This window comes from Balaenoptera borealis (genome assembly GCF_965194805.1).
Source record: "Balaenoptera borealis genome assembly, chromosome: 15".
In the NCBI taxonomy this organism is placed as follows: Eukaryota; Metazoa; Chordata; class Mammalia; order Artiodactyla; family Balaenopteridae; genus Balaenoptera; species Balaenoptera borealis.
In genome coordinates this window covers 1,748,352-1,772,638 of record NC_138871.1, presented here as the reverse complement: position 1 = coordinate 1,772,638, position 24,287 = coordinate 1,748,352, and the positions used below count along the sequence as shown (strand labels likewise).

The window sequence follows — 24,287 nt, the reverse complement described above, 5'->3', positions numbered from 1 at the left end:
ACACTACTATATATAAAATAGGTAACCAACAAGGACCTACTGAATAGCACAGGGAACTATATTCAATATCTTATAATAACCTATAATGGAAAAGAATCTGAAAAAGAATATATTATGTATGTATAACTGAATCACTTTGCTGTACATCAGAAACTAACACAACATCGTAAATCAACTATTGGGTTGGCCAAAAAGTTCCGTAAGCTGGTATGGAAAAACCCGAATGAACTTTTTGGCCAGCCCAATATATTTCAATTAAAAAAAAAAAAGGATGATTCATCCATGTATATTTTGTAACACTGTGCAACGGTCATTTGGAAGCCATCAGTTCAATAAGTAATGCAGATCTTTCAAATATTGAAGCATTTCATTATAAAGTATCACATATCATTAATGTCACCATGGATCTCATCACTTTTTAAGTTTGGGAACCTTCCGAGCTCAGGGTTGAAAGCTTTAATTTTATCATTGGCAACAAACGCTGTCAGTTATTTTCCTAAAAGTGAGGGCTTACTTACTTCCTTTTTGAGAAAATATCTGCCAAATGTCCAAGTCTAAATTACGTATGTCTATCAGTCATCTGTTTCAAGTTTAATTGTGTTTTGTGACAAAAGCGGCTAGTGCCATTCACAGCTCAATCACATCAGTGACCTTCCATCGGGGGTTGGTTTGCAGAAATGCTTTCATGTTATTTCCCATTTGGTCTTAAAAACACATGTACTTCAGAGACTGAACTCTAATAAAACGAATCATTTTTACTGCTTCATTAAGGACATCCATACGTGGAACTGGCATGCTTTGCTTTCACTGCTAAGCTTGGCAGGAAAACATTCCGTGGGGACTAGTACAGTTGGGTACCACTGCCTTGATCTGTGCTAAGAAGCAGTTTTATCCACTATTGCTCCTGCATCATCCGTTCCGATGTCAACAGTTAAAAAGACCTCTGAGTACTATGATGAAAATTGTTCTCACCTTGTGAGCCCCTGAAAGGATCATGGGGGCTCCAAGTGCAAGGCCAGACACTATATGACCTGCTCACCTGGGGCAACTCTCCCATAGGCAGGGAGTGAGGGGGGGGCCCAGACAGTGGGGTGGCCTCCTGGCACTCAGAGGTAACCAGGATGGCACCAGGGCAGGAAGCAGGATGCTGGCACTCCTGGACCAGTTCTCCCACCGAACCACGCCACCCTTAGATACGGCCTCCGTCTAGAGGTAAGGTGAACAAACTGAGAATGCCAAGCAGTGGGTGCATTTCTAATTGATTACGTAGAAATTCCTAACGAATCATATCACCCCGGAAAATGTCCCAGCTTTTAAAAGCCGGTGTTCTACACTGAGGTGTGTTTTAAGGCTTAGAACAACTTGACAAAGCACAGGGCCCAGAAAGGTAATCTAGGTTCACTCCTTTGGAAGTCGTATGAGGCTGAAGAGTTAAAAGGCCAATTTCATGGAGGACACAGAGGGGTAGGTAGGGACGGGGCTGCTGTGGATGAGACTGAACTTCCCCCAGCTGGCCGGGAGAAGAATGCACCAGGATGGGAGGGGACATGTGGGGAGGACGAGCTGAGAGAGTCCGTCACGTGGACACATTCGTAAATGTGCACCTGGCTGTGCTTCTCCCAGATAACCACCTTCAAAACTAAGCTGTCCATTCACATTTACGGAGGGAGGAACGGATCAGACAGCCGGCACAGGGGAAGAAAGCAGAGCGTCATTTTTGGAGACGGCATTTCCAGGCTGGAGCCATTTCACGTTGACCTTGAGAGCAGAGCCAGCCTAAGAGCATCATTGAGGAAGGTGAAAACCCTGCAAGGAGCAGCCAGCCAGAAGGCGGAGCAGCGCGAAACCCCTGCCCAGCCCTGGGCACTGCATCCCCACCTCCCCCTTCCCTTCCTGAGCTCAGGAATCTGCAAGGGCAGCCAGTGCCTTGTCTTTGGGGAACGGGGAATGGCCTGCCAAAGAGACGATTCTCCTCTCTCCCAAACCCACCGCCCTGGTCTGTCTCGCCTCACTGGGACTCCTGCAACGTGCTTACTCCCATCTAGGCTCTGCAGCAATCTTTCCGTAAAGAAACACTGACCCATCACTCCTCTGCTTCAAAGATTTCAGTGCCTCTGCACCACGAGGCCAAGGGGCCGGAGCTGGAGTTTCTGGGACCCAGACTGGGGTTCAAAGCCGGCTCTACCCTCTGTGTCTCTGGGTACCTTGGTTTCCTTACCCATAAAACAGGAATAATCGTGTCTGTCACTTGGCATCGCAAGGCTTGTTCACAGATAAAAGCATTGAGGATGAGACCTTCCCTGCAGTAAACACCCTGTAAGTGGTATCTATTATTACAATCATTATGAGAAGTCTAATTTCTGGGGAATGACATCCAGGAGCAAGAGGCGGCTGACCTCCTGCCCCCCCCACCCCGTCCAGCTTACCTGTCTGCTCCCCACCCCCAGCCCACAGTGGTCCCCAGCCCTTATCACCCACACACTGCGCTGTTTCTCATCCAACTGCTCTGCTGGCCTTTGGCCTGGATTCCCCTCCTCAGACACCTGCCCTCGCGGCGGGGCGGGATTCTGCAGTCATGTCCTGTCTGTCTGCGCATCTTTCTGTCCTTCTAACCGTGATACTGGAATTGTCTGTTTATAGTCTGTCTTTCCCACTAGCAAGCAGAGGATCTGAGGGTTAGGGCTGGGCCCCATCCATCTTTCTGTCACTAGTGGCGAGCACAGTATCTGGTGGAGAGTTGGGGACCCATGCTTGTTGAATGACTGTATGACCTGCTTTCTTACTTTTTTAAGGTTAACGGGACGCCAAATCCCAAGCTCGCTATGGGAAGATGCCCCCTCCCTACACAGCCTCCTCCCTACCCTCCCATTTCCCACACACTTCCCAGAATCCGAGTTTCAAGTAACAGATCCTGACCTCCCATTCAAGGCGACAGCTGTAAGTTCAGAGTCCTTTTCTCATCTGCAGTGTGTTTCCACGGGATTGCTGCTAGTGATCTCACTACCAGATTATTATTATTTACAGGAATGGGTGAAAAAAAGATCATCTCACCACTCTAGAAAAGAATGTTCCATGTTTCCAAAACAGTTCAGTTTGCTTTTCAATAACATATTCAAAGTGGAGGTGTTTAAACAATTACAAGGTATGACTCAGTCTAACAGAACTGGGGAAACAGGACGGCACTGCCCAGGGAGCGGCCAGCAGAACCACTTGCAACCCTGGCGCCTCCCTGGTCCCCTGGGGGAGGGGCAGGGGCTGAGCCCTCAGGAAGGGCGGGGAGGGGGGGCAGACAGGGGGCAACCCGCAGGAACTTTCCTAGCTCTGCCCTCAGTTTTTCATAAAACCACAACCTCGTGCAAGACTTCGAATCTTCACTTAGCCAATTCACAAGTAGATGCTTAGGGGTGAAGATGAATTTAGCTAAATAGTACAGCATGCCCGGTTCCAAGTTTCCCGAAGGACTCTGCTATGTGAATTTGTTCTCATTAGGAGAGGTGTTAACAGCTGTGTGTTGATAAGCCTCTGTATGTTCAGAAGAATCGGAAGGAGAGATGTCAGCACATGGCAGGCACAAGGGCTGATGCTGAGAGATGCCAGCTTATAAAAAAGCGAGACTTCTTGTCTTTACAAGTTGAATTGTGTTACGTTACATACTCTTAAAAAGGTTCGATAGCTATAAAATTGGATTCCAAGGAACTGAGGCAAAACAATAGAGAATTTAAAAAATTTTCTGAGTGTGTTTGTTCTTCAGTTACCTTTCTACGATTCTAATCATGAACCTTTGTAGAAGTGCAGATGCTATCAATTAAATGTGGATACTAGAAACTAACAAAGATATAAATGACGTGCCATGTTCCCCAGAAATGTGGAATTCCCAGTGTCTTTCACACTCTCTTCCAAATTCTGAATAGAGGAGAGTTTACAAGACTCCGGTCAGGGGTCAGGGATATTTACACCAGAATAAAGAGCAAGGGAATTCTCCCAGGCAGGTGAGAGCGCGGCAAATGTGCAGCTATGATGCGGTGGGGCTTAAAACAAAGCAAAAAACCCCCCAAAAAACCAAGAGCAAGTCACCGCCTGCTTTAAAGCGTGCTGCTTAAATTCCTTCTTCCATGATTAATCATGGTCCTCGGAAACCAGAGAGAAGTGTGGCTTTACTTGGCCCTGGGGGCCTCTGAACCAATGCTCCTTCCTAATTGGTAGCAGCGGCTCGACTCGGCTTTGGCTGCAAGCTTATGTGACACACAGACAGCGTGATTACGAGTCTGCTTAATGTCAGCTCGGGGACACTGGGACCCCAGGCTGCAAGTCCAGACTTGGGCCTTGTTTTTTCAACTTCTTAAAACTTTCACATTCAGCCTCATTCCCAAGAGCCTGTGAGAGGAGGTCTGGGCTATGCAACCTGATGATAAGGGTGTCACCCTATTTCAAGATGGCTCTGGAGTATCAGCCACTCTTCGAGGACACGGAACAATGAATAGGCCCCTGAAACAACGATTCCTTTCTATCAAGTGGGCAGTGCCCCCTGAAGGTCACGTCCAGGTCAGCTACGAGCTAACACCATCCACCTGTGAGAATGTATGTTTTACATCTGGCCTCAAGGCAGACGCTGTGTCTGATCCACACTTGTTTTCTTGGTACATAGCACGGAAGCCAGCACAGAGTAGACGCTACACGCGTGTTTGCTAAATGGGCCTAAAGGGTCACGGGTGCAGCACCAGGATGGGCTGGGCGCTGAGGGGACTCAGGGGCGTTAGACTAGCCTGCAGGTTCCTGGGGAAGAAGGGCTTCTGCATCCAGATGCAGGAACCCTCCCGAGCTGCCTGTCTGCCAGCCTGCCCCGCAGATTTGGGGCTTCAGGCAGCAACATCAACTCTTATCTGCATTTCCAGCCAGCCTACCTTCCCGCCCTGCAGACTTCAGATCTGCCAGCCGCTAGGACGGCAGGGGCAAGGCCTTAAAGTAAATCTTTCTCTCTACACATATCCCACTGGTCTGTTTCTCTGGAGAGGCCAGACTAACAGGGCTGTTCTCCAGGGCTCAGGCATGGATTTGAAGACAGTTCAGAAGGGAAGATGGAAGCCCAGGCTGCGACTGGTTATCTGCCATCCTGGAGAAGGTCCCTGGGAGGCGGCTGGGACCCAGAGGCTGGGTGTGTGCCAACCTTGGAGGTGACGGTGCCCACCGGATCAATGCTCTCAACCAGCTGTCGGGCTCTCCGCAGAGCCCAGGGACAGGGATTTTAGTCCTTGAGCGAATTAAAATGATCATCCTGCAAACTCCTCTTTGGAGCTGCCCCCTAAGGCTCGTCGCCAGCGGGGTTTCCCCTGCTGTCCTTTCTGCTCCCCCATAATCCTGCCACGTTAAGGGTTCATCAGGGGTGCAGGCCCGGCTGGGAGCTGTCAGTGCAGAACGTGGGCTCTGCAGGAGGTGGCTCCTGAGACAGGGGCGGTGAGAGGGCCGCGGGCTTCCCCTTCCCGGGCCCCCAGCTCCCGGGAGGATGCCCGTCTCTGCTCCGAGTCTCCGCAAAGGAGACCTCTGCTGGGATTCCACCCGCCGAGGCTCACTCCGTCCCAGGGAAGGAAGAAGACCTAAGACCTTCCAGAAACACAGTGCCGGAGCGGCCACCCTGGGGGCGGGGGGCCGCGGGGACCCACCTATCTCTTCGCCCAGGGACGAGTTGAGGATGGCGCCGGCCGACGTGACCACGGCGCAGGTCCGGAGCCCGCGCGGGAGCAGCCGGCCGAGCGGCACGGCGGGGACCAGCGCGCGCCAGCCGAGCGCCGAGAAGGGCGGCTCGCTGCCGTCCAGGGTGCGCACCCGCACGCGGCCCCGCAGGGCGCACAGCAGCTCCGCGCGGCTCCGCCCGGCCGCCCGGCGCCCCCGGAAGCGCACGCCGTGCTTGTTGGCGCGCAGGTAGGCGCCCATGGCCTTCTGCAGGCGCGGGTGCAGCATCCGCGCCGACGCGTCGCCCTTCCAGAGCCGGCGCAGGAGCGCCCGGGACGCGGACGCGTACAGCCGCTCCCCGTCCTCGCCCACCCCGGGCGCCGCGCTCCGGCTCTGCCTCCGGGCCCCTCGCTTCGCCCGCCGCCCCCGGGCCCGGCGCGCCGACCGAGCCCCCTCCGGGCCCCCCGACGTGCCCGGAGCGGCGTCCTCCGGGGGGAAAGCGCTTTGCGATGTTCTCCCCGTCTGGGGCGAAAGGAAGTCGTCTTCATTTTCAAAGCCGTCTGGGGCCCACGCCCGCAGGTCGCCCGGCGCCGCGGGCAGCGGGCCATGCGGGTGTGTGCGGGGCAGCCCCCTGCGAGCGTCCGCGCCCTCGGGCAGGCCCTCCGATGCGCCCATGATGGCCCGCTGCCTTCCCTGCGCCGGCAGCAGCCTCCTGGTCTCCAGGAAGGAGAAGGAGCTGGGCGCGGGCTGGGCAGGGTTGCTGTCGGTGAAGTACAGGAAGACCACCAGGAAGACGAGACCCCAAGCGAATATCCCGCAGAGCGTTCCTTGTCTCCATTGCTTCAAGTGTGGTTTCATGGCAGGTCCGCGGGGTCAGCACCTGGCGTCCCGAGGCGGCGGGAGGCGGGATGGACCTGAAAAACAGCCGGGTGTCACGGTGAGGCGCGCGGGACAGCGCTGGGGACGGTCTCTTTAGAGGGTCTCGGGAGGGTTAGAGGGGGCATCAGAAGCCAGGATCATCCGGAGCTTCGGCTAAATTCAGGGGTCATATGCCCCCCACCCTCATCACGTCTGCAAGGCAAGGGGTCCCACTGAGGCAGGACGTAGATGGCCCCCCCCCAAGGTAAGCAAGTGGAGATTTGTTCCCTGTGGCCCGATACTCCCAGACGAGAATAGCAGGACAATCGAGACAGGAGGCTGGGCCCTGCCCAGACGGAAGGTAAGAGACCACATATTCCTCATTCTCGAAGTCAGGAGACTTCCCTGCCTAGAAAGCTCCTTGGAGGTCAAAAAGGGAGTGATGTCAAGTCTACCCATAGGCCTCTCCACTAGAATCCATCTCGGCTAAGAGATGCACACACACACGGGGGGGACCCTGAGATATACCAAATACAGACTCTCACCATGAGCCTCTGAGATATACCCATCGCTCTCACCATGATCCTCTGATGGAATAAGAGGGACAAATGTCAAAATCCTAAACACGGGAGGAGATGAGAGAGCTAGGTGAGCCTCCAACCGGGAAAGGGTGAGGAAGGAGGCTGAGATGAAAGTACAAGAAACAGAGTCAGAGAGAAGGGCCCTCTTCTCCACTCAGTAGCGCAGCCCACGATCATCGCTTCTTTGTTACTCAGGTAGCAAGCACAGTGCTTGGCACTAAAGGAAACGACAAAATATCAGTAAGAAACGCACCTAATGCGGCTGATAGCAGATCACGAAGTTGTCATGGTCGCACTTGCTCTTTTCCCCGTCCCTATATGAACCAGTCTTCACAAGGGGCCTTTCCTATCAGTATGGAGGGTCCTCAAAAAACTAAAAATAGAGTTGCCATATGCTTCCGCAATTCCACTCCTGGGCGTGTATCAGGAAGAACTCTCATTTGAAAAGATACATGCACCCTTATGTTCACAGCAGCACTATTCACAATAGCCAAGACATGGAAACAACCTAAATGTCCATCAACAGATGAATGGATAAAGAAGATGTGGTACGTGTATACAATGGAATACTACTCAACCATAAAAAAGCATGAAATAATGCCATTTGCAGCAATATGGATGCAACTAGAGATCATCATACTAAGTGAAGTAAGTCAGAAAGAGAAAGACAAATACCGTCTGATATCACTTTTATGTGGGATCTAAAATACGACACAAATGAACTTATCTATGAAACAGAAACAGACTTGCAGGCACAGAGAACAGACTTGTGGTTGTCAAGGCGGTGCGGGGAGGGAAGGATTAGGAGTCTGGGGCTATTAGATGCAAACTATTACATACAGGATGGATAAAAACAAGGTCCTACTCTATAACACAGGGAACTCTATTAAATATCCTGTGATAAACCATAACGGAAAAGAATGTGAAAAAGAATATATAACTGAGTCACTTTGATCTACAGCAGAAATTAAACACAACATTGTAAATCAACCATACTTCAATAAAATTTTTAAAGAAAGAAAAATAAAAAAAGAAATGCACCTAAGCTTTAGGAATGCAAGCAAAGCCTCAGAAAAGGACAAACATAAGGAATGCTAAGTGAGCTGCGGGAGCTTTAAGCTGTGGAGCCCAGAGCCCAGCACAGGCCGGCCCTGAATAAGTACTGTTGAAAGAATGATGTGTGTGTGTGTGTGTGTGTGTGTGTGTGTGTATGTGCGTTGGGGGTGGGAGCTGTGTGTCTGCAGATGTGCACAGCTGTGTGTTGGTGACGGTGTTGGAAGAAGTGGGGAGACCATCTGGGGGGAAAGCAGGCTGGGAAGCTGTCCCTTCCAGCCTTGGGGGTGGGGATGGGGGCCTACTGGGAAGTCGGGGCTACGTGCTGTGTGAGAAATGGGGAGGAGGGAGGTCTCTGAGCAAGGCAGGGAGGTGCTGGTGGCAGGGGCTTTCAGGGGAGTGGGGGGCAGGGAGGAAGTGGGGTAAGGGGGGCCTCAGCAGCAAGCAGACATTCCGGAAGCCCGTCTGATGGGAGGGGTTCGCAGAGGGGACTCCTCCCCCACCTCCACAGGCTGAACGGCCTCCAGGAAAACCAGGAGGCAGGTGAGGAGAAGGCCGTAATGCAAGGGCAGGGGGTTTTACTCAGATAACTGAAATCAAAGTGGGTGATCCCCAGGTCCGTGTAGTCACCTGGGGAAGCTATACACCGTCTCTGGTAGAAAAGAAGATGTGCGAAAGTGAGAAGCCCACATGCCTGTTACAGGTGGACACGGTCCTTTGCCCTCTTCCCATGGAGAGGTGAGTCTGTGTCTCCCCGCCTTGAGCAGCGGGAGGGCTCTGACCAGGTACCAGGCCCAGGTCCAGCAGCTTCCACGTCCTGCCTTTAAAACGCTCACAATGGGGGAAGTAGCCACCAGCAAAGACAGACGTCTCTCTCACCTGAATCCACCATGCAGTGAGGAAGCCCAGGCTAGCCGCGTGGGAAAGGCCACGTGGACCGAGAGATGCCCAGCCAAGCCCGGGCTGTCCAGCTGTCCCAGCCTCTCACTGCCTTGGACTCCAGCCCAGTGGAGCGTTCAGATGACTTCAGCCCTGGCCAACCTCTGGCTGCAGCAGCACGTAAGACCCCAAGTGAGAACCCAGCGGAGCCCAGTTAACCCACAGAACCAGGAGTGATCATGACAGGTCGCTGTTCTGAGCCACTAAGTCTCGAGGTGTTTTGCTGCATCAGAAACGGTGACTGGAGCAATGCCAGATGAGAGGAGCCCAGAATGTATCCAACGGTCTAGCCTCTCCGAGGGGTTATGTGAAAGCCACATTCAGTGACTTGTTTAAGTTATGGCTACTTAACAAGTGTTTGCTTTACCTCGTGGTCACGTGAAAGGAAGCCTGTAGATTTCCCTCGCAGTCATATATCAAACCCATACACAGAACGTGGTCTCACCAAGCCAGAGACAACGATGCCAAGAAACGAACATACAAGAAATAATGCCAGGGACTTCCCTGGTGGCCCTGGTGGTGCAGTGGTTAAGAATCCACCTGCCAATGCAGGGGACAGGGGTTCGAGCCCTGGTCTGGGAAGATCCCACATGCCGCGGAGCAACTAAGCCCGTGAGCCACAACTACTGAGCCTGTGCTCTAGAGCCCGCGAGCCACAACTGCTGAGCCCATGTGCCACAACTACTGAAGCCCGTGCGCCTACAGCCCATGCTCAGCAACAAGAGAAGCCACCGCAATGAGAAGCCCACGCACCGCAATGAGGAGTAGCCCCCGCTCGCTGCAACCAGAGAAAGCCCGCGCGCAGCAACGAAGACCCAACGCAGCCAAAAATAAAAATAAATGAATAAATAAATAAATAAGAAAGAAATAATGCCAGCAGTTTACTTGCTCCGTGCCAGACCCTGTGCTCACTTAATGCTTTTCCTGGATTATCCCATTTGGTCTTCCCAGCACCTAGTAAGGTAGGAAATACTGCGATGTCCATTTTATAGATGAGGAGGTTGAAGCCCAGAGAGGTTAAGTAACTTGCCCAAAGCCACAGAGATACCAAGCAGCAGATAGCACATAAAAACCCATCTGCTCACACTTTTAACACTAAGCTCTGATTCCATCTGACTGTACCAGATGAGGCCATCTATTCTAAATACGCCTTCTTAAACTGTCTGTGGGGAAGGATCATTCTCCCCCTAAATTGTCGCAATCTGAATACCTTCACATTTCCATTCCTGACCGTCTCGGCAATGTCCCCATGCTGGAAAAACTTCTCAGGGCTCACCAAGTTCTGTCCATAGCTCATCAATGAGCAGCGTGCAGGCGGGCACTGCCTGGGGACCACACTTTGAGCAGCATCTGCTCAATGATCTTCCTAAACCTGTCCATTGAGGAGCCAGTGCTTCAAACCGTGATGCTCCAGCCTGACCATCTAAAAGCTGTTTCCGGGATTTCAACATTTGTATTAGAAATCACAAAATTACCCTTAATAGCAGTTATCCTGCTTCCCCCCCAGCTGAGTGCCGTGCAATACAGCTCTGACACCAGCCACTGCAGTTAGCGGGCACCCCATGGGGAAAGGACTCAGTCCCACGAGACTGACCCCGCTTCCGACACCAGCCTGAAGCAGGGTCCCCAGGCCACCTGCGCTTCTTGCAACGGGGAAGAGCCAAATCTGACTACCTGTTGGCTCCTTTTACTTTCACCTTTGCTTTCTGCTGCCTTTGTTCACTGAAAGGAGACTGTACACAGTGGCCTGCCTCGGGGAACCCCGCCCCTCTGCCTGAAGGTTAAACCAAAGTGCCTTTGTCCAGGGAAACATCCGGACCCTGTCCACCTGCAGATGGTGGCAAGGAACAAGAAATTAACACATCCCCTCCCCGAGGCTGGCCATTCCAGGGGATATTTGCAAATCTTATGGTCTTTGTACTTTACTTCCTCATCTCCTCCCCCTCTCTGTTCTATTGAAGAAACTGGCATCCAAACCCCGATAAGATGGTTATTTTGAGATGCTAGTCTGCTATCTTCTGGCTCTGCCGACTTTCCGAATAAAGTCGTATTCCTTGCCTCAGCACCTCGTCTCCCAATTCATGGGCCTGTTGTGCAATGAGCAGAGCAAGCTTGGACACGGAAACATTCTGACTGTGTAGCTACCAATTTGGGGGCTTCCCCATGACACCCTCAGGTTTGAAAATTTGCTAAAAAGACTCGCAGAACTCAGGAAAGCGCTAAACGAATGATCACGGTCCTTTGGGAAGGGATACACAGAGTTCAAGGTCTGGGTGGGGGTCATCCCAAGGGCAGAGGGTCCATGTCCTCTACCCTTGGTGTTGAGGAATGTCACCCTCTTGGGACATGAATGTGTCCACCAACCACAAAGCTCTCCTGAGCAGTGGACCCCAGAGTTACGCTGGGGTTTCATTAGGTAGACATCACTGAGCTAACCGTGGGCCATGTGACTGAATTCACACTCCAGTCCCCCTCCCATCCCCAGAGGTCAGGCTGGCCCAAAGCCCCTCATCACAGGGTTTGTCTTTCTGGTGATCGGCCCCCATCCTGGGGGTCACCAAGAGTCACCTCATTAGCATAATAAAGACACTCTTATAAGTCAGGAAATTCAAGGGTTTTAGAAGCTCCATTCCTAGAACTGGGACAAAGACCAAATCATTATACCACAGCAAGGCTGTAGTAGCTAATTTAAAAGGCAGTCTTTCTGCTTCTGGCTGGAAATCCTTATTACCTGGCTGCCTGCACTGAGAACAGCTCTGAGGCTTATCCTGGCGGGTCACTAAAGAAGAGGAAACGGAGGTTTCTTATTCCAGCATTCGCTTGAGAGACTATTTTTAAAATCTCAAAGTGAGGCGTGTACCCAGGGCTGGGGTGGGGGAAGCCTTGACCTGCCGGGAGGAGCCGGGGGCCAGCGCACCCTGGGCCAGCCGACCCCCAGCTGCCTCCATCCAGTGGGGTCAGGAGGCCCCGGGAACTGGGCTGGGAGGGGACCTGCCACATCTCAGGGCAGGACTCAGAACATCACACACAGAGCCTGCTTTACACGGAAACGCCTGGCTCCCAGCCGAAGGCTCGAGAAGCTGTTTCCCTCGTGGGGGGATGAGAGACATGAAAGGGAGCGAAGTAATGAGAGGAGGTGCGGGCCACTCAACGGGAGGAAAGGAAAAGCCCTGCAGGACGGATGGGGCTGTGAGGGGCCAGGACTCTGGGGGAGCCGGGGTCCCCTCCACCTGGTGCCCCGGGAGGTGGAAAGGGCAGGGTCTGTGAGGCCTTGAACGCTGAGAAAAGAGCAGCACACCAAGGCACAGGATGCCTTCTCGTCAGGGGAGACTTGCCTGATGCTCGGCGTAGGCTCGCAGCCTGCGCTCCGGGCGAGGCTTCAGCTGTCAATAACACACAGCCTGCCCTGCACCCTCTGTCACTGCAAACCTCTCCTGTCAACTGAGGGAACATCCTCCAAAACGATGAAATCTCAAGGCAGCGCAAATCCTCTGCTAGCAAAATGCTGTAGGAATCATAACATGTATCATGGCCCCAGTCACCAGCATTTTTGCAAAAATCCAGGACACAGAGAGGTGGAGGATGCCGTCCAAGTCCGAGCCGTGGACCAGTCTTTTCCTTAAAGTAACCGAACAGCCTAATGGGAAGAAATGTTGGATAAACAACAGAAAAGACACACCTTTCCCCACTAGTGTAGCACATCTGAAATGCTGTAATGATACAGCTCAAACAGGTAGCGTCTGTTACACTTGCCGCTCCATCCCATCATCAGCAGGGGGACAAAAATTGCATCCGGGAGATACAAATAGAGGCCCCCAGGCGATGATGAAAATGGGCCCCCGATCGATCACGGGTTCATGCAGCCTCGTCGGGGATGAAGACAGTGACTGAGGCTGCTGAGGTCCTGCCAGGTCCCTGGGAAGAGGACTGGCAAAGTTAGATGCATCGTCTGTGCCGTGTGGCTTTCTCGTCTCTCCCATAGCAATTCCCAACATTACCACCCGGCCGTGCTAGGGCATAGATTTCAAGTGGATGCTCTCTGCCTATTTGAACCAATTTTCTCTGATCCCACCTTTCCCCACTTTCTGTTGCCTTTCTAGCCAAGCCTCTAGGAAACCTGTACAATAACACAGAGACAATGATTAGAGACAAAACAAAAAAGTGACCCACTGCTAGAAATCATTTTGATGGTTCTACCTGCTCTGGAATTACGCTGCCCAAATCTTGGACACTAATTCTCAAAGAAATGCGTCCCACTGCTGCATTGATGTTCAGAGGAGCGTGAGAGTATTTAAATGTTTCTTCAAGTCATTCAGAAAGAAATCACATTCCCCAAAAGGCACAATTTATGACAAGCTGTCCAATGAAATTATGAAATGTAAGCACCACCACAGACAGACATTACGTACGATGCAGCTGTGGATTAATACCTTCTTATTTTGTTAAGGGTTAGGAGAAGTTACTTCTGGGCTCTGCCATTTGAATGATGTGCTTCCTACACCCTGAGGTTGACAAGCTTGGTCACTGGTTTTCTTGAATGTAGAGTTTTTTTTAACACACGTTGATTGATGCGTCTGCTACAACTGCCATCTGGCCAGCTTTTCTCTTGGTTGGAGAAACACTCGTGCCTTTTTTTGTGTATAGAAGTTGTCTCAGTGATCTTAAATCTAAGTATTTGTTTTAACTCTGAAATAATAGTAAACAAGATTTAGTGTGTGAGCTATAGTGAGGCACTCATGGGTCTTAATAGCCTTCAGGAGTCATTTTCTTTCAAGAATCATTTTTCTAAAATTAGCTCTCATCACATGTCCAAGAACACACTTGGCCTGCAGAGCACGGGGAGGGTGCCGTCCCAGCCTCTTTACCGCCTCAGGGGGGTCCTTTCACAAAGGACCCAGTTTCTTTTCTTTTTTCATTTTCTATAAATGTAAGGAGTCCTCAAGGCCACTAAGGGTCCACCCCCTAGTGCATTATCTCTCCATCCCAGCCCATTCTTAAGCTAATGTCTACAAGAACAGAAAGAAAAAGTCAGCAGGGTCGAGCAGAGCTCAGCGGTGGTGGGAGGGTACCCCCTTCTCTGCACCTCCCGCCTCAGCAGGACTGCAATTCATCCTCCGGAAGGAAAGGGCAGCCCCACTGCTGGCGGCTTCTGGCCAGTCTTCCCGTGACCCCAGGCCCCAGAAAGAATGGAGCAGTCCCGGATGGGAGGAAGGATGCCGCAAGGGCTGGACCACTTGAGGGAGGTCGCTTGGCAAAGGTGTAAATTACAAAAAGCAGTGCCAGGCTTTCCCTTTGTTCAGAATTTGGATGCTGGGGCAATGTCAGTGCAGGTGAGTGTGAGCTGCTTGAAGCTGTGTGAGCGGCTCCCAGCGAAGGTAACTGGTGTCGTGCAGTCAGGTTAGGTCAGGTCGGACTGGGTTGCTATTATGAACGGTAGCTGTCAGGGTGGTGGACCAGACCAGCATCACTCTCTGCCATCACCAGGTGCCCCCATGGGCCAGACACTGCACCCAGGGCCTCATCTACACTGTCTCATTTTAATTCTTCATTTTTAGTTTAATCTTTATAACAAACTCCTTACAAACATTATTATTCTCATTCGGCTCTGAGCGGTTCCTTTCCTGTACATTGTTCCAAAACCCTGTCTTTTTGCACTGTATCTTGAAGCCAGGGAAGGTGCACCATGCTTAAAATTTTAATGAGATTTTTTTCCCTTTCTGCCACAAAGTAGCATGCTGAATTTCAGCCTAGCTCCCTGCCTTGATAATAAAATCCCGTTTTCCCTAACATCCCTCTTTATGTTCACTGGATACACTGAGCCTCCCAGGTGGGCCTCAGAACCACACAGCTCCACACTGGCGGCCACCGCAGACAGCTTCGCCTGGCACGTCAACCATGCGCCTTCTGCCCAGTCCGAAGGGGAGGCCGGCTCCCTGACATTGCCAGAGAGGCTCCAGGTGTGAAGGCTCACGATCGCAGGGGATTTGCTCTCTCGGTAGGAAGACAAATGATGCTTCTGACTGCTTCCTCTGTCCCAAGACGGGTGAGTGTGCAGAGGAGCGACCAGGACCGAAGTCATCCTGGGCTGCGTCAAAGAGGAGGGGACCAGAGGTGGACACTGAGGGACAGCGCGGTGTGGGAGGGGTTACCCACCTCCAGCCAGGGCCGTACCTGCGCCAGGGCTGCCTGGTGAGCAGACGGGTGACCAGGAGCGATGGGATCTCCAGCCGGACAAGGAGGTGCCCTCTCGTTGAGGCCCTGGGGCCATCTTCCTGGGTCAACTGGCCAGCAGTCCAAGGTCTGCCCTCGGGTGGCAGGGCAGACGGGAAAGGGTTTAAAAGGCAAAGGCTCGCACAGGCGAGCGGCCCTGGGCAGCTTTCAGCTTTCGGGGCTTTCTGCAGGGAGGCGGCAGGCGCTAGCCGGGCAGGGGGCGGCGTTCCTGATGCCCGTTACTGGCTGTGCAGCGGTGCGCAAGCTGCCCGCCAGCTGGGGCCTCTGGCTGCTCAATCACAGCCGGCTGCTCCGGACACAGTGGTCTGTTTGTTTTACGATGATTATCATTGGAATATTTACACTTTGTACCAATCATGTGCCAAAAAGGCTCACGGCTGAAGCAGTAAACTCGCTTCACGCTCATGCTGAAGAGTCAGGATGGGAGACTGCATACCTGCCACTGAGATGTACAACTTTTCCCCCGATCCCTCAAATGTAAGCGGGCTTCGCAGCGGGAGTGTAGGTGTCCGGCAGGTGGTTCTTACAAGGAGGCCTCCGTGGCAGCAGAAGCCCCCTTCCTTAGGAAGAGCGGGCCCCCCCCCCTCGTCCGATAGGTGTCCAGAGCCTCACTGTGGGCCGGCAGGGAGTGGGGTGCAGTGGTGAGGGGTGCTGGCACCACCCAGGTGGCGGCTCAGGGCCACCGTCCCCGGTCCACACTGTGCGTGTTGGACTCTACAGCGTGTGGTTGACCAGAAGGCCCTGGGATGGGAGAGGCTGTTCACATCCTCCCTGTCACCTCGGATAATCCTTTAAGCCTCAGTTTCTTCATTCAGCGAGTGTCATACACAGCCTGATCCTCGTTGGTCTACGAGACTTAGCGCAGTGACTGGCTCACAGCGAGAGCTCAAGAAATAGTATTTTTCAGTCCAGGTTTTGGATCTCTGTAAAAGGAATCCAAGCCTGGATTTCCCTGTATGAGTATTGGTCCCATGTGTAGACACTCGAGGGTTCACTGGTGGGCATCCCTTAAATGACCCCAAATGGATGTGCCCTGGTTTAGACAAACACCTGGCCCCGATCAAGCTGATAAGCACTAAGTGAGCCCCCCAGTAAACCCCCTGCCTGGCGTTTCGGTCGTAAAAAGTAGACCCATTGTGGACTGAATACCTGATGGGCATCTTCTAATGGCTTCGTCCTGCTCAGAAGTTTATTGTAATTTATGCGGCTGTAATTCAGCAAATAGTTACTAAACCTAATGTCAGATTGAATAGATATCACCTGATTCTTTGCCCTTGAGGAAATAAAGTACATTCTTGGGGAAGCATTAGATTTAAATTCTTGAGTAGCAGACGAATGAACGAAAAGTACACTGAAGATTCAAAATCCAAAATCTCTCTGCAGTCTGGAATTGGGGCATCTCACAAGAGCCCAGAGACGAGAGGGTGCTTCGGAGACCCCCCTCTCGGGAGACTTCGAACACCCCACGTGGCACTTGAATCCCGTCAGAAGGAAAGTGTCTTATGTGGGCAAAAGCCGCCTCTTAAAAAACCAAGCTCACTGCTCTAGCTCCATCTCCAAAGACCAGCGCAAATAAATCTCAGAGAAACGTTGAGGGAAAAACAGGAGCTGCAAAAACAAACACAGCACATCCTACTGTTTATGTAAAATCTGACAACCCGATACAAGCTGCAGCTAGAAGCTCCTCTGAGGAGGGAGGGAAATAGCTTGGGTGAGAGGAGGGGGCAGATCCTGAGTTATCACTCAAATATGTCCTGTCTCATAAAGACAAGATCTGGAGGAAAATGGCAAAATATTCACATCTATTCAATCTGGGTACCAGAAACTCTCTTACTATTTTCTCTATTTTACGTGGATTTAAAGTACTTATGATTTTAAACATAACAAAAGTTGTCAACATAAAACTTGTCCTGAAAGTTGTAAAAACAAGAAGGAGAACTCATTAATTGTGTTTATATCTATGTCTCTATTTCCTAATCTCTTTAGGTCATGATTCCTGCTAATACATCAGCACAAAATAGAAATCTAACATTGTACGCTGGATGCCAGCTTTGGTTAAAACTTTCATGTGACAATGTTATCAGTCTGCAAAAGAAAAACTTAAAGCTAAAGTGATTTACGAAGGCGTAAAAGAGCTCTGAGCTCACAGTGGGCTAGGAGAAACACATTAATTTTTGTGTTTTAAAACACATATACACACATATCACGGAGTCAAATAGAAAATCAACCTGAAGATTTAATATAAAACATGAGACTTCAAAGACAGTTCTCAGTGTGGAGCTTTCAACTCTGCCCTGTGAGCTCCAAAGCCACGTTCTCCATCCACAGAGCCCCCTGTGCAAAGGTGTGAGGGGCTGGAGTGGACTCAGCGGACATCAGGGCAACCCAGACATGGTTCGGATGTTTTCCCTCTAGCGTGCTTCTCCAGTTTTCATTCTCAAGACCAGTAAAAAGTTTCCAGGTTATGAAATCATTTCTGAAGTTTCTAACTCTGAGGATTGGCCATTCGTTACAGCACACCCTAATTGTCACCCACCCTAGGTCACGGCCAGTCACTGGGTCACTGTGCCCATGTCAAGAGCCGAACAATTGTTTTTGTATCTGGTGCGTGTGTGCCCATGAGCACAGCGCTGATCTTCCACTACTTCCTTCATTTGTAAATTCCACAGACATCTGGACATCTGCTACGTGCTGGATTCCAGGTATACGATGCTGAGCAAATCAAAGAATAAATCCCCCCTCACTGAGCCTAAAGTGATTTGGGAAAGACAGACACCAAGTACATAAGTAAGTCTGGCAGGACACTGTGCATCCTAACTGATTGTTTCCACGTTCCCTTTTGCCCCTGACTTTCCTGCCTTCACAGGGACAAACAGAAGACTTCCCATGCCCAAGGATGACTGTCACAGAGGAACCAGGAGCCCAGTACGTAAATTCTTGGAGTTTAAGTTCAAAAGCTGTATTTCAAGGGGTGGGGAAGGGGAGGACAAAAATTTGGAAGGATACTTGCTGAACCGGTTTTCTCTTGCCCAAGGGGAGATAAAAAGTCTCTCTGGGCTGATGGAAAAGGAGAACGGGGATTGAAACAGAAGAGTGAGACACGTGTGCGTGTGTCTGTTTATTGAAGTCTAGCTGACTTACAATATTGTGTTAGTTTCAGGTGTACAGCACAGTGATCCGTATATATATATCTCTCTATCCCTATGTGAACTGAGCAGAGTTCCCTGTGCTGTACAGTAGGTCCTTGTTGTTTATCTATTTTATATGTAGTAGTGTGTATCTGTTAATCCCAAACTCCTAATTTATCCCTCCCCACCTTCCCCCTTTGGTAACCGTAAGTTTGTTTTCTATGTCTACGGGTCTATTTCTGTTCTGTAAATAAGTTCATTTGTATCAGGTTTTTAGATTCCACACATAAGCAATATCATATGATATTTGCCTTTCTCTGCCTGACTTACTTCACTCAGTATGGCAATCTCTAGGTCCATCCATGTTGCTGCAAATGGCATTATTTCCTTCTTTTTTATGGCTGAGTAAGATTCCATTGTATATATGTGCCACATCTTCTTTATCCATTCATCTGTTGATGGACATTTAGGTTACTTCCATGTCTTGGCTATTGTGAATACTGCTGCTATGAACATTGGAGGTGCATGTGTCTTTTCGAATTAGTTTCATCTTTTCCAGATATATGCCCAGGAGTGGGATTGCTGGATCACATGGTAGTTCCATTTGTAGTTTTTTCAGGAACCTCCATACTGTCCTCCATAGTGGCTGCACCAACTTACATTCCCACCAACAGTGCAGGAGGGTTCCCTTTTCTCCACACCCTCTCCAGCATTTAATATTTGCAGATGTTTTGATGATGGCCATTCTGACCAATGGGAGGTGATACCTCATTGTAGTTTTGAGTTGAAATTCTCTATTAATTAGCAATGTTGAGCATCTTTTCATGTGCCTGTTGGCCATCTGGATGTCTTCTCTGGAGACAGAGTGGAACTTTTAAATGGAGATTTCATGTAGCTGGTTGCTTGCTCTCAACCCTCCTTTCTTCTTCCCCCTATAAGACACGTGCGGTCTTGACCTCCACGAGGTACACGGCGTGCGTGTCCCGCTTGTCTCTCTGACCTCACTTCCCACACTTGGCCCCATGTTCCCAGGGGGTCCTGAGCCCCAGGAGGCAGACCTATCTTTCCTAAATGCTTAGCCACTCGGGGAACGTAAAGAACGAAGGACTGGGAGACCAGGGCTTCAGGGCACAGCTCAGATGGGGGGCCTGGGGAGGTCATGTGCAGGCAGTGAGGTGTTAGCCCAGGACAAACTGATGTTGGGAAGTCAGGTACCTAGCGGCCAGGTGCATCACACACCGAACAAGAGCTGTGGAGGCAGGGCGGGGAGGAGTTGGCACGCTGAGAATTGAAATCTGGGTAGCCTCCGGGTATATCACAGACCTCCCATAAAGTTCAAACCACCTGTTTCTTAATCTACACATACACCGGCTTCTGTGAAGTATATTAACAAGAACTTGTGAGAAACACTATAATTTTAGTGTCTTCATCACATCTAATGACAGCAGTAAAATGCAGTGGGTTTCAACCTCCCCGTGCGAGCTCAGTAAAAACCTTCCCTCACAGATAGTTTTAGCTAAAACCGAACGACATACAACTGAGATTTGGGAACTCAGACGTATGACTTCTGGAAGTTCATTTTGTGACATATGGAACCAGGAAGAAGAGAGAAAAGTGAACATAATAATATATCCACACTCCCCAGCCTTGACTGATGGCTCAAAAGTTTTGCAGGGCTTCAGCAGAACGGGGTGGTGGCACCGAGGATGCACCCACGCCGAACGCTGGAACCCGGACCCGCCCTGGGGAGAGGCCTGCCCAGCTCAGGAAAGGTCAGGGGCAGAAGTTCAAGGAAGACCAGAAGGGTGAGACCACAGCTGTGGCAAGTCACCAGAATGTGAACCGAAAGCCAACTAGGATGACAGGGAAACAGTCCATCAAAGGAGAGGAAGGATGCTATCTGAAAACTGCGAGTTTCTGAGGTGATGGATGGGGTCACATCATCTGAATCCTGGTTCAATATCTGTGCCAAACACGTAATCTGGGAATCTCCCCACCCCCGCCCATCCCAGCCCCTCCTCCTGCTACTGTAATTTCTCTCTGGCCTGGAAAAGCTTTCTTCTAGCTTTCTTCTAATTCTTATTTAAGTCGTGGCATATAAGCTGCCCATCCACTCCTGATGGGAATTCACACACACACACACACACACACACACACACACACAATGTACGAGCAATTATTATATGTCCAGGCACTGTGCTAGACGGTGGGGATTAAAAGGACAATACGACACAGTCTTATTCTCCGTGATTCTACAATTTAGAGAGAATAACCGCTAACACTGTCTTCATGATGCCTGTGTCAGCCAAGAGTATTTCATTATTAAGTGGAAATGATGTTCATTTCTTCTTCTTTCTTACTCTATGTAAATACACAGGTACTATTATAATTAGGGTCTCTGTTTCTACTTTCCATACTAAGTGAAAGTTCTGTAGCAGAAAAAAAAAAAATCACTGCTCCAACATTTATTCACTCCTCAAACATCTCTTGTAAGGCACACTCTGACCTAAGATTATTAGCAGTCATACCATATTAGTACATGCAGCTTAACCAAGACGCCAGCACCACGGCCCCACGGTAATCAAACAGCTCCAATCTTTCCTTTGCCTCTCCCACCAGTATGCGTTTGTTCATTTTATTTCTGCTCTTGGCAAGATTTAAATAAAGGCTTATTTCTTTGTTCTACAAATGTTTGCAGCAGCTATGTTACAATGACTTAACACAGCATTAACTCCAGTACAAATATACACTCCCAGATTGCTTTTTGAAAAAGGAAAATGTTTACGATCTTTACCACAGAAACACTGAATTCATCGGCCTAAAATTTATTTAAAATGTCAGATGAGTTTGATAAAAATCTGTATCTGGAATTCATTTCTGAACAGTGTACAGTTATTACCTTGAATTCAAAGAAAAAGAATACACCCCAGAATATGTTCTGGCTTTCTCAGAATGTCAAGTTCAAGTTCAGCCATGTATGGCTCCTGTGGGTCTACTCTGCTTTACAGGCTAAAAAAGCACTTCTCACTTGGTTGCCCTTCTCATTTTACTATAAATTTTTAGTCCCACTTCTACAGTAAAACGAAGTATCAGTTCTAAGTGAAGACAACTGAGAAGCGTGGACCGAGATGAATGCAATTTTATTATCCTTTACATTTAGTGCCTTTACGCAGGTACTAAACAGGTGGGTCACATAAGTAGAACGAGGTTCTAGAGGAATGCAGAGCAGGTCAGGAGAGAAAAGTGACTCAACACTTGAGAAAACACATCATTGAACTACTTTAAATCTAATTAATTTGATGAATAAAATACATTTCTATTTTACCCACCCCCAAATAGACGAACACAATGATAGAATGATGAGTTCATTGTTCACAATGTAAATGTGTTGTTTGTCCTGGAAAAGCCACAGAACATGAAATTCGTGCTGATAATTTTTTCCCCTCCATCCGGGAGACTTGGGAGCTTTCACAAAAGCTGGGGGAGACCTTACAAAAACTCCCACTTCCTCTCTTTTGCAATGAGGTACCCACGGTCTGGGGACACGCAGTGCGTTATCTGTGGCTACAGAGCTGGCTGGTGGTGGACAGAATGAAAACACAGGTCCCCGGGCTCAAGCTCACACCCTCGTTCTGTCTTGTTCTCAGTCATTAAGAGATGGAAATGGATGGAAATACCTAAAACCCACAGAAATCTCTTCTACTGGCATTACACTCCTTGTCATCTAATGATACTAAGTAGATCGGATCATGGATTTTACTTCCACTATTTTATAAAGTTCAGTAGCTGAACAGAATGCTGCGGGAATTGAATAGGAGGAACATTAAGAATCAAATTACTATGCTGTAAAGTCTGTAGAATCATCCCAATGGAGCTCAAGACATCTTGGGGAGCCCAGGTGGTCCCCTGTTCAAGGCACGATGGTTCTGAGGTTGGCCTCGGAGCAGACTGCCACGAGGTGGCATCCAGGGCACATGGGCAGGACTCCTGGGGCCTGTGTCCCCGAGGAAAACACGCTGGCAAATGGGGAGAAGTGTGGGTCCCCCAGGTGCTATGGCAGGACCTGCGCTCCTTAATAAACCTCTGCCGTCTCTGTTCTCTCAACTGTAAGATAAGGAGTAACGACCGCTCTGAACATCTCACAAGGTGATCGTGGGGACAGATGGAGACTGGGTGTCACAGGGATGTGAAGCTGGGAAGAGCCTTATTATTACTGTGTGTGTCCTCTCTTCCTGGTGGCGAAGACACTGAAGTTAGAAGGACATTTCTGTGTGTACTGTTGCACGTATGTTAAAAATGAAACCTCCTGGGTTCTGCTCCAGACTTGCTGAACCAAAATCCCAGGGGCAGGGACCAGACACCTGCATTGCAGAAGCTTCCCTTTGGATGTTGGCCCTCGGATGGGCTGTGCGAGTGAGTGAAATCCAAAGGCAGGAGAGAGGATGGGCACTGCACACTTGCCCCACCGTGCGGTCAAGAAGTGGTTCGCAGAAAGCCCCAAACCACCCACAAAACTACCCACAGAACTACCCACAGAACTACCCACAGACGCCTGTCTGACCACAATCTCACAATCCCCGTCACCTTTCCCCAAACCAGCCTCCACCTTGACACCTGCAACCCTGGATCCCACACGCAATGCCCGGCTCACATCTAAGTGCCTCTGCAAGGGCTGTTTCCTCTGCAGGAAAACTGGGGCTGTCACCTTTCAAGAACCAGCCTGGGCATCCTTCCCTGGCCACTTTCTGTGCTACCCGGCGCTGCACCTGTGCCTGCCTCTCCTACAGGCAGAACCAACAGCGGGACTCTCCATGCCTGATGCACAGATAAATGAATGAAAGGAAAAAGAGAGTGTAATTATACTTAGAAAAATTTTCCCAGAGCGCTGAACACTATTACCTTTGCAAAACATATTCAGATTTCCATTCTACCGAAGAAAGATGTTAAGGAGCTGAGTCACAAACACCTAAATTCAAATACTTTTCCGACATGCATTTCTTCACTGATAAGCTGTATAAATAAGGGCAAGTTATCCAACCAGAGACCAGGTTCCTCCCCTGCAAGGCTGAGGTACCGTCATACAGCTCAGCCAGACTTTCAGAGGATTTTCATTAGATTCTATACCAATCAGTGTACTGCCAGGCAAGATGCTCCAAGAATGTTCATCCCCTTTTTCCTTTTTCCCTTCCCCACACTTTCTAGTGGGTTCTGGAATAGTCCACAATAGACACAGCTTGTAACAAACCTTCCTAAAGGAACTTCTCTAAATTTCATCCCCATTCAGTAATGTGCTGATAACAGTTTTAAAATTGGCTCTCGGGGAAGGGGGGTGGGGGGAGGAGACCTGATTTTTAACATCTGCCCATTTCTGTGGTGTAAGTATTTCCACCACGGCCAATTCCAAACTACTGACGTGTCGTCACTGAACTCAGAGTTGGGAAGAGATGCACAGAAGCTCATCTCAGGTCAGTGTTTGTATCACACGGATGCAAATAGATGTAAAGGACTCCTGGAAGAGAGAGGACAGAAAATGTGACGAAATCATTAGGAACTGATGAGTTTTGAGAACTGACTACCTTTGTTTTTCATATAATTTAATCAGTGGCTCACAAAGTTCCGGAACATTGACAAGGGAGCTGCAGCAAACTAGGGCACCTCACCCCACCCAGAAAAAGCCGACTGTGCACAGTGTTTACGCCAGGGCACCCTGTTGGAGGGCTTTATACACGCGGGGTCCTTTAAACAAATGCAGGAAGTACGAGTTCAGACCTTCTACGTGGGTGCGATAACGGCTACAAGACAGCCGGTGTCTGTATGGCGGTGACAGGTG

At 50.0% G+C, this 24,287-nt stretch overlaps 1 protein-coding gene across 4 annotated transcripts in view; it reads right to left on the bottom strand.

Moving 5' to 3' along the window:
* Positions 1–24,287, bottom strand: part of ST6GAL2 (ST6 beta-galactoside alpha-2,6-sialyltransferase 2) — a 72,792-nt gene that overhangs the window by 22,227 nt on the left and 26,278 nt on the right. For all 4 annotated transcript variants that reach the window (XR_014234917.1, XM_082357335.1, XM_082357334.1 and 1 more), the window contains exon 2: positions 5,658–6,581. Coding sequence is in view for 3 of the 4 variants with exons in the window: in XM_082357335.1 (XP_082213461.1) it covers positions 5,658–6,525 (868 nt within the window). In the remaining variant the exon portion in view is untranslated. The remainder of the gene's footprint in view (positions 1–5,657; positions 6,582–24,287) is intronic.